This window comes from Seriola lalandi, unplaced genomic scaffold (assembly GCF_002814215.2).
Source record: "Seriola lalandi dorsalis isolate HSWRI2012SDOR001 ecotype SW California unplaced genomic scaffold, Sedor1 jcf7180002054901, whole genome shotgun sequence".
In the NCBI taxonomy this organism is placed as follows: Eukaryota; Metazoa; Chordata; class Actinopteri; order Carangiformes; family Carangidae; genus Seriola; species Seriola lalandi.
Genome location: NW_019525453.1, coordinates 7,585,506 through 7,595,267, shown reverse-complemented (window position 1 = coordinate 7,595,267; position 9,762 = coordinate 7,585,506). Strand labels below are relative to the sequence as shown.

General features: G+C 39.3%; 1 protein-coding gene across 2 annotated transcripts in view; it reads right to left on the bottom strand.

The window, feature by feature from the left end:
• Nucleotides 1-9,762, bottom strand: part of gtf3c2 (general transcription factor IIIC, polypeptide 2, beta) — a 28,034-nt gene that overhangs the window by 9,658 nt on the left and 8,614 nt on the right. For both annotated transcript variants that reach the window (XM_023430324.2, XM_087180367.1), the window contains exons 12-14: nucleotides 3,564-3,595; nucleotides 3,253-3,382; nucleotides 2,939-3,083 (exon numbers count right to left, since the gene is read on the bottom strand). In XM_023430324.2, coding sequence (XP_023286092.1) covers nucleotides 2,939-3,083; nucleotides 3,253-3,382; nucleotides 3,564-3,595 — 307 coding nt within the window. The remainder of the gene's footprint in view (nucleotides 1-2,938; nucleotides 3,084-3,252; nucleotides 3,383-3,563; nucleotides 3,596-9,762) is intronic.

The following is a 9,762-nucleotide window of genomic DNA, read 5'->3' as shown; positions in this document are numbered from 1 at the left end:
GGGGGGAGGGAGTCCTTCACATCAGAGGTGGATAACACACTGACTGGCCAATTTCAGATTTTTGATAAAAAGCCAATTTTGGGCCGGAAATATTGCTTCAACCCTTATGCTGACTTGCACTGCGTATCAGTGCCGTCAGTGAATCCTTGTGGCAGGTGATGTAAATGACCCATCCATCCTTCCCCTCATCTACACATACATCAGCTGAGTAATGGAGCAGAGAAAAATAATGTGCGGGGGAGGAGATGGTCCCTACGAGGGTTACAGTGAAATCTTGAGCTATGACCCTTTATTACATGTCGGATATTACACAGTCAGCCTTCACCTCTGTGCTCAAACAGAGTTTATATCAGGATTCTGGGAGTATCAAAGTTATGAGCAGTTTATCTGGATTAAAGAAGCTTTTCCACCTGCAGTTTGGTTCAACCGGTGAGTTAGGCCTGAATGTGGGTGTCACCAAATAACTTCTCAGAAAATAATCATGTTTTATTTAGGGCTGGTTATTGAACCTCAATACTTTTTTTTGATTCAGATAATAGATCAATTATAATCCTTACATTGATAGTTGACAGTGTTTTAAGATGGACAGGTGAGGCAGTGGGTTGGGTATATGACTGGAGGATGTTGCAGTTACAGTTCATAGTATGTACTCTAACTATTATTTTAACAGGAGTAGGGGGAGCCCTCATTATTTTATCATTGTTAGACTGTATTTCATTTAGATGTTGGACTTGTAGTTCAGATTGTTTATTTTGGTTCTTATTAATATTTATACATAGTAAATACCCATAGAAATGAAGCATAACAATATTGGCCAAAAAGGTATGTGATGAAGCTATAGCTTATCCCACTTACCCTCTTTACATAAGGCCACATGAATCGCCAACCCTCTCACTATGTGACACACCGCCAATGTGTAGTCAGAGAAAATAAAATCAAGGAGAAGTGAACCAGAAAGAAACTTTTCCCCAATAGGATTAGACACATACGATTAAAAAAGAACTGCGCAAGAAGCGAGATGAGGTTATTGTACAGCTGATTGTTTAGACTTTTGTTAAATGAAAAAAACGGTTTTGGAGAAATACATGTTTACATTCCTCTAAGCAAGGTATTGAAGTAAGCAATGTTATAATAATGGTATAAAAACTCATCTGTTGTATCAGAAATCTATAAAGAATTTTCAAACAACACTCTTCCTTTTGTTACCTGGTCTAACTGGATCTTGTGTATGAATTTCAACCACACTATGTGTCTACACAGACTTACTTTGTGTCACATGGAGATTGTGGAGTTCCACAAGGATCGATAGTCTGACAACTTCTGTTTAATCTTTGCAACAATTATGCAGATGACACCGACTACTGACCCACAAGTGCTCTGAACAAAAGGAGTGACTGAATGAGCCAAAGCTTCCTGCAGTTAAAACCCAGATAAAACCTAAAAATGTTTTTTTTCTGACCAAAATCTTTTTAAAAGTGCTGCTCACCCTCAACACCAGAACTGTGATGTAGTCATGGACTAAGACCTAATTTTAACAGCCACATGAAACAAGTTACATCAACATCCACATTATTGGCTTAACAATATAGAAAAAAGGAAAAAATGATGGATTAATCTACCTCACTCCATAAAGCAATCGGAAACCTGCAGCTTATCCATTACTTGCCTATTTATTCCATAGAAAATGGAAGCGGGTGCGGGGCGCCCTGGTGGCTCACCTGGTAGAGTGCGTATCATTAAGGCTTTGTCCTAACCACAGCGACACAGGTTTTGCTGCATGCCATTCCCTCTCCTAGACTATCCTGTCTTTCTCTCTCTCACTGTTGCTATCGGAATAAAGGCAAAAAATTACTTAAAAGAAAAAAGGAAAGAAAATAAAAAGACTAAATACCTCCAAAATGAACTGAAAGCATTAAAAATTGTTTGAAAGGTGCTATAAAAATAAACTCCCTTTTCCTAAAAGTGTTTTTCCTTGTTCAATATTCCAGGGCTGTTTTCTCTGAAGGTCTAAGCATAGATAAATATTCTTAGCAGGAACTTTTGGACCATTGGGAGTAATTTACAGAAGATCTTACTCAAGGTGATCTGAGCACAGGACAGCTGCAGCCTGAAGGTCAGTGCATGTTGACAGAGATAAGTGAGGTTACCTCATCTGAATGGTGATGGCTGAGAGAGGACATGGCCTTGTGCCCTACATTCTGAATCAGTGCCTGAATAACACTGGAGCGACTTCTCTGCCAAACTTCAGCACAACTTTGTGTGTTCAGGATTTATCGTGCAGCTTTTGGCAGCAAGTTCCAGAGCTGCCTTCAACCAACCTTTTTATTAATTAGCTGTGAATAAAACTGCCAAACTAAAGTAGTTGGAGAAAAAAGATAAACAAGCAAACGACAAGAAAATCCTGAAACCCAGGCAATTCATTCTCTCTTCTGTGACGCTTCTCAAGTTTTTCTTCAATTTTTTCCTCAAGAATTTTCATTTTCTTCATGAGGAGCATTTACTGCCTTCAATTTTTGAAACTGTTGATATGATCACAGATACAAATAAAGTTGATCTGACCTGGACCATGGCATCAAGCACCATAACCACATCATGGGTTGTGAATTGAAATCATGTTGAATTTGTTAAACTGTTGTTAAGAGAGAGCTGATCAACCTTTTCACTTTGCTGACTTACAACACTATTCCTATGTACTTGTAATAAGTTGTCATGGTGATATAACATTTACACCTCTCATTTTTCTCATGCACTATTCATCATTCTGTCGGGTTGTTGCAAGATAAATGACAGTCCTGATTCACAAGTCACAATATTTGATCTGGAGACTGATTAAATCACATAGAGGTTAAATGAGTCTTCCTCGCTACAGTCTGGGGGATGAATGCATGTGTGAAATGCACCTTCAGCATAAAGGTGAGGTCAAGGTGAGAGCGTCTACCTGGAGGCAGGACAGAAGGCCAGCGCCCGGACAGCGTGGTCGTGAGCGAGTAAGCATCGATAGGGCAGCAGACTCAGTGACCCGTCTGACTCTCGCACACGCAACAACGCAGACTTTGTGGAGAGATCCCAAAGACCCACTATACCTGGAGAGAGCACGTAAGCACAGACAATAATGGACTCAAATCAGTGAATCAACATCTTTTTTACATCAGTAATAAAAATGAACCTGGAGGCATCCAGACTCATAATTTTTTCATTCCTTCAAACACTGAACAAATTAATCAAGAACATCTCCAAGAAATCAATTCATACCATCATAGAATCCAATAGCCATTATGTTGTGTGGTTTTTCAGGCAGCCAGTCCATAGACAGGACCTGTCCGCTGTGTTCCTGGCGAGGGGCTTTGAAGGAGCCCAGCTTCAGTGTTAACACTCCTTTAGCCTGCAGACGACAAGACGAAAAACAAATATAACTGCAAAACTACAAAAACAGTATAATAATAATAATAATAATAATAATAATAATAATAATAATAAAAACACAAGGTTGGATGGTAGATTTTCCTGTTGGCCACTAGTTATTTCATATGGTTAAAATTGAACAGGGTAAATGGAGAGCCTACCTGGTATATTGGCAGCTGCTGGCTGGCTTTTCCTGTGGAGAGAAACATAAATCACAGTTTATTAGTGATGGTAATTAAACTAAGCATTGGAGTCCATACCATGAGTACAACGATGAAAAAAAAAAACAGAATCTAGCATCTTGGGTGTAGCAGCGTAGCAGTCATTTGAATTCCTGTTTTACCTCCACTGGTGCAAACAACATAAAAGTCTATTTTATGTAATGTGAACTCAAGAGTAGCAGGTCAGCAGTGACGATGAGAAGCATCAATCTGAGCTGTACCTTTTCATCCTCAGATGTACTTAAGTTCCGGGTTTTGCTCAAGCATAACAAGTTTGTAAAGTTCTGTCTGACAAATGTATTTACAGCTGTTCTGAGCTGCCATACTGGAGGAGGGAGTGAAAAGCTGGCTGTCATAGAGGGGTGGGGGTGTTATTGTTTAAATGTGGGGATAATGGTGAACATTTTCAGACAATGATGGATGAAGACGTTCATAGTGTTGCGCTCAGTTGTTCACATGAAAAGTGTCAGAAATAAAAAAAAGAGACAAAGTTCAATCCCAGCCTCCTTTTTCAGCTCTGCACAGCCGACCAATCACAGTGTGAAGAGAAGTGTTCAGACATAGACCCTCATCATCAGACCCTCTCGGAAAAATGTGGGGGGGGTTAAGGGGTTTGCAAAGCTATTCAACCATCTCACAATCACTTCTGACAGTGCAAACTAGCAGCTTTAGACTCAGCGGTGCTCTGAGCTGACAGGAAACATGGTGATGGTTAAAACGTTACGCAAAGATCAGCATGTCAACATGCTAATAATACCATGCTAACATGCCTACAGTACGTTTGGAGAGAGAGCAACTCTACCCTGATTGCTGCCCTGACTCTTAAGTGATGTAACTTTGACCTGTCCATGGCAGTAGATGGAAAGCCAGGGGATCACCAAAGTTAACCAAAGGTACAATTCATCCCATGGGAAACATGAATGTCTATATCAAGTTTTACAGTAATCCATCTAATAAACCCAAGTGTCAGACCAGTGGAGCAGCTGATATTACCATCCCCTACGTCCCTGTCGTGGTTCAACATTACTGGATGTTAAGCACCACTTAAGAAGTAATACTGCTGTGCCTGCCTTGACACTCACTGCTGTGTTTAATAGATGTAAAATCCAATAACAAAAATAGGTGTCAGACTGTTCCTCATCATTGGTTTTCTCTGCTCCTCCAGTTTAGATTACTGAGAGACCAGATCAATAAGAGTCCTCAGTCTTCTACACCCTCCATCAACTCACCTCTGCCTCAGAAAAACACACACCAGTACTTTTATATAAGCCGCTTGAATGTTAAATGAAGTCCTAATATGTATAATCTTTTACTACTCAAGAGCAAGGAGAAGACCCAGGATGAACCTAAGCCTGTCACCAGGAAGAATATGTCAACTCCTGTTATGCAACATGGATTCAGAACCCTGCACCTGACTGAAATAGCCTTTAGCTTTTACTTAAATTCTATATTATTAACTATAGAATTAGTAGATTTCTGTATTTTTAACATGAATGTATTGCCTTTACTTTTCAGAATACGATAAAATGAACAAAGGCAGTAAAGGTCAACCATTTTTACAAAATGGTTTTGTTATTGTCCAGATTTAAAATGCAGCGACCACGTATAAAGACCTGAAACTTCACAATCCTAGTAATCACACAGATTCAAAAAACACGTATAATTTTATGGTTTGGTTTAGCAGTGACATGTACATTTCTACAGCTCCAAGCCTGGTATAAACTGTGATGATGAGTATTTCATTGTGACCAACAGTCTGCTGTAACTGATGAGGGTGATTAGTCATCATCATACACAGGGTTTTTGTGTTAAAGTGGCAATAAATTAACATTAACTAGTTTTAGTCAGTCAGTTAGTGTTACCCTTATTTAAACCTTGACTGTTCTAAAGTCTAAACCAAACTTCCCCTGTAAACCTTTACATTTTAAATCCTAATGTGAAATTAATCTCAGCATTAAAAGCATTAACCCTAAACTGACGACAGACTGCTTCACTTCACAGACTAAAAAGGTGTAACCTTGCCCCCACCACCACCACCCAATTCCAAATAAGTCCTTGATGATTGACAGAGTAGGGATACAAGCAGTGTCAGCTACTAGACCTAAAATTCATACCTTCCAACACTAACAACTGGCTCGGTGATGCATCTTCTTTGTCATTTCAATTATAGATCCTTGTCTGATGGAGAACGGCACTGTAAATTATGTGTGTTCACTACGCCTTCTCACATTCACCCTTTTGTCTTTTTTCTTCTTCCATGAGTTGCCTCTACACACATACACGCACACACACACACACACACACACACACACACACACCACATCTCCAACCCCCCTGGTCCGCCCTCCAATTCTGCAGCTTTAACAGCCTCCTCTTCTCATTCACTCTCTCGTTCATTCTGGTGACTGGACGGACAAAAGCTATTTATAATTATCTGTGGCAAACAGCACGGGGCTGGCGGAGAGAGACACTCACAGCCCGTTTAACCCTGCCTGAGCCAATTTCACCTTTAACCCCTTTCAGCTGACACCAAAGCACAAAGAAATGATTTCCACTAACTAGTCTGCATTCAATTACTGCTCATCAAGACATGCAAGGCTGTAAAGAAATTCCCTGGTCATTTTTCACTGGGTTAAATGCACCAATACCTTCCTCATCTCCCGACGGTATTTTTCTGCTGGTGGAATAAACTCTAGATCAGAAGCTCAAAATCACAGTTATTTAGTAGAATCCTTCAGGAATTTTACCTTATTATTAGTAGGATGTGAATATTTTTCAAATGTTTTAGGTTAGTTCTGTTGCTGCAGTCTCTCTCTCTCTCTCTCTTGGTGTTTTACAACCCTTTTCCAAGCCAACACTGAGGAGTCCAACTAATGTAATGGCCACTGTGAAGACAAATGTCCAGAGTTTGTGTTTGATCTTTAGCAGATGTGATAACGTAAATGTGGCGTCAACAAATGGGGAATAAAGGGAAATACTGTGCTGGCTGTAGAAACTGTTCATTCATGTGCTTCTCCATCCAGGAGGTCGAACCTCTCTTCTTTTTACCTAAATATACAGTCCTGGTTTTGATATTGACTATGTAACCGGTACTTCCTGTTATTACACAATTTTTTTTTGTTCATGTATTATTTATCATTAAATTCATTATTTTAGTCTTGTGTTAGTATGTTAAAAGGCAACTCCACTGACTTTATATATCAAAATGGGTTTACAGGCCTTGGGGAATACGACTACACATGTGAAAAAGGTTGTATAACGAGATGAGCTGCATTGTGGGTAATGTTGGCACCAGGTTTTGACTGGGAAGAAAAATATGCGGAACAAAAAAAGATAATATACTGAGTTCTGCTGCATCAATTTTGACAATTTTATAGGACTGCAAGTTTTAATTTGGTGAAAGGTGATGGGTATGCCATTCATTTTCTAGGTATTTGGTCATAAACCAAAGCAATAAACACATTTCCATTGTGACCTGCTGGTGGTGCTGGATGAAGCGTCAAGGGATGACCACAGTCACCAGGATTTATCCTCTGGGGAGTATGAATATCTGTTACAAAGTTAGAGCCAATCCAACCAGGAGATGGAAAGATGTTTTACAAGATGCTGATTTGGGCAGTAAAAGTCCAGCTAGTGTGGCTAAAAAGAAAAGAAATTGATGGTGTTGCATGGTGGTCTGTGCTTTTTAATTAGTGAGACCAGGATAAGACCAAAAACACCATATCGGTGGAAGTCTGGACATTAGATTTTGTCAGGGGTCCAGGGGCCCATTAGAAAGGCCAGGGATCTTTAAAACAATCAGGAGAGTCCTATAGGGCTGCAGTTCAGCCACTGTCACTGCTTATCAAGGTGTGTTTCTTTGGACAAAATTGTTAGATAAACTGTTCATCAACTGGTTGACCTCACCACTCTGAGGCGCTGCTGCAAACAGCAAAAATGTACCAGTTTGTACGAGTTTTTTGGAATACCAAAATAAGACAGCAACTATTGTTGTTTTTATTCCATTGATTTTGATCCCATTAATCTATCAAAAACAGGGTTGTACCAACCACAGAAGACACTGAGGTCTTGTGGGAGATCCAGCCTACAATAAAATAAAAATATAACACATAGTAGATATAGTAGATTCCATTATTTTTAGACTGTATATTTACATTATTATTTTTAGACCAACAAAAAACAGAGTATTAAGTGTTTACTTTAATTCCAGTCCAGGTCTCCCTCTGCAGTCGTCTGTGTGTGTTTAAGAGACAGTATCTTCAAACGTGAACACTCTGCAACCTTTCTATCCAATAACTATAACCTATGGTGGGAAGCAGGGGGCTGATGTAGTAGCCAGACCCAATGACCCATGGCTACAAAATAAAATGGAAACCAGGGCCCATGAAGCAATGTGGAAAAGGGAAAAAAGAATGGAAATGTCAGGCTTTATTTATCGCTTTTATGTCGTAACTAAAGCACTGAAAATCTTTCTTAATTGTAAAACGAAGCCAAGTGTAATACAGTGGAGTCTCCTATCAACCAATACACTGTATTTCATTTTAATACATTAATACATGAATGGTTATGTATGAGGTCCTCTGTAATGGCGCTGCTAAATCAAAGGAAAGCCTTTGTTAGTGTGATACATGGAATTACAGGTGAATAATGGAGCCTGATGTTGGTTTTTATCAAAGTAAATGAATAAACAATAAATTGTGGATGGAAATGTTGAGGAATTTAATTTTACATGGGTTTCAGGAGATAAATTTTTTGGTTATATTATAATATTTGCAGTTTCTCTTAAGAAAATGGCCAAATTTTAAGGTACTAAGTGTCTAACCAAATGCTGAATATCTGCAGTCTTCACTAAAAAAATGCCATTAACCCCACATACACAAATAACAGCCAACTCTCATGTTATACTGTACTACAGACAAGACTTGTTCCAAAGATAAGGCTTAATGGGATGTAAGACAGTTGTGCTGATTCTGATGTAATGCCAAGTATGTGAGTGTTTGAAATGCTATGATCTTAGACTGGTGTAGTGTGTAATCAGATAGGCCTGTGCCGCTGGCTAGACCCAGGCGGATAAACACACTCATGTGCAGACATAACCAGGTTTCTGTGTATGATGGATGTGGCAGATAAGCTCGCCATTAATCTCATTCATACAGTCTTCTATTAGCTGAGCCCCAGAGGCAGCTGACGCAGTGATCTGAATAGACTGGACCAAAGGCTCCACCATCCATAATGTCAGCACATACTCACACCCTTGGAGAGCGCTCTGCACATTGGTGTGTTTGTGTATGTTTTTCACAGGGGTGGTTAACTACTGCCATTGTTAGAGCAGCAGTTTGATAGACCCCTCAAGCGCAAGCGTGCACACACGCATGCACGCACGCACGCACACACACAGTAGACTGAGGGTCTTCATGGAAACTGTCCTTTCACTGAACATGATATCTGGTCAAGTTAATGATGTCCGTGACTGAGCTGATGGATATGCTGCTGTTTGATTGATTACATACTAAAGTTTGAGTTAATCACGTTGTGTATGAGTGACACTATCCTAAAAAGCATCACAAAGTGACTAGTGCTGAAACAATTCATCGATTTTTTTTATCATCAGAAAATTAACCAAAACAAAATCATTTTAGCAAATATCTTGATAATCAATGGATTGTTTCAGTAATTTTTCTAGCAGAAATACCAAATGTTCACTGGTTTCAGCTTCACTATTGAGAGGATTTGCTGATTTTTTTCTCTTTTTAAATCATGGTAAAGTGAATATCTTCAGGTTCCTGCAATTTAAAGATGTCGTCCTGTTCTTGAAGTAGTTGTGATGGCCAGTGTTGTGTTGTGGACCAAAGGATTGTGAACCTGTGTTGAGACACGTTTTCAACCTCTACAATTCCACCAGCCGAGCCTCCAAGTCTTTTAATTTGTTTATAAATACACAATGTGTGCAGGTAATGCTCAAACTATGTATATTTTACAGCTGAACCTATGCATCTTGAAAATAATTAGTTCTTGTTGGTTTTGATGCTTCTTTTATTCTCTAAAGCTTTCGGTAAATGGTCATTGGATATCAAATGAGTTAAATTGGAGTTTCCTGACTAAATGTCACTAAATGGATCCTCATTTAACTGAGACTCTC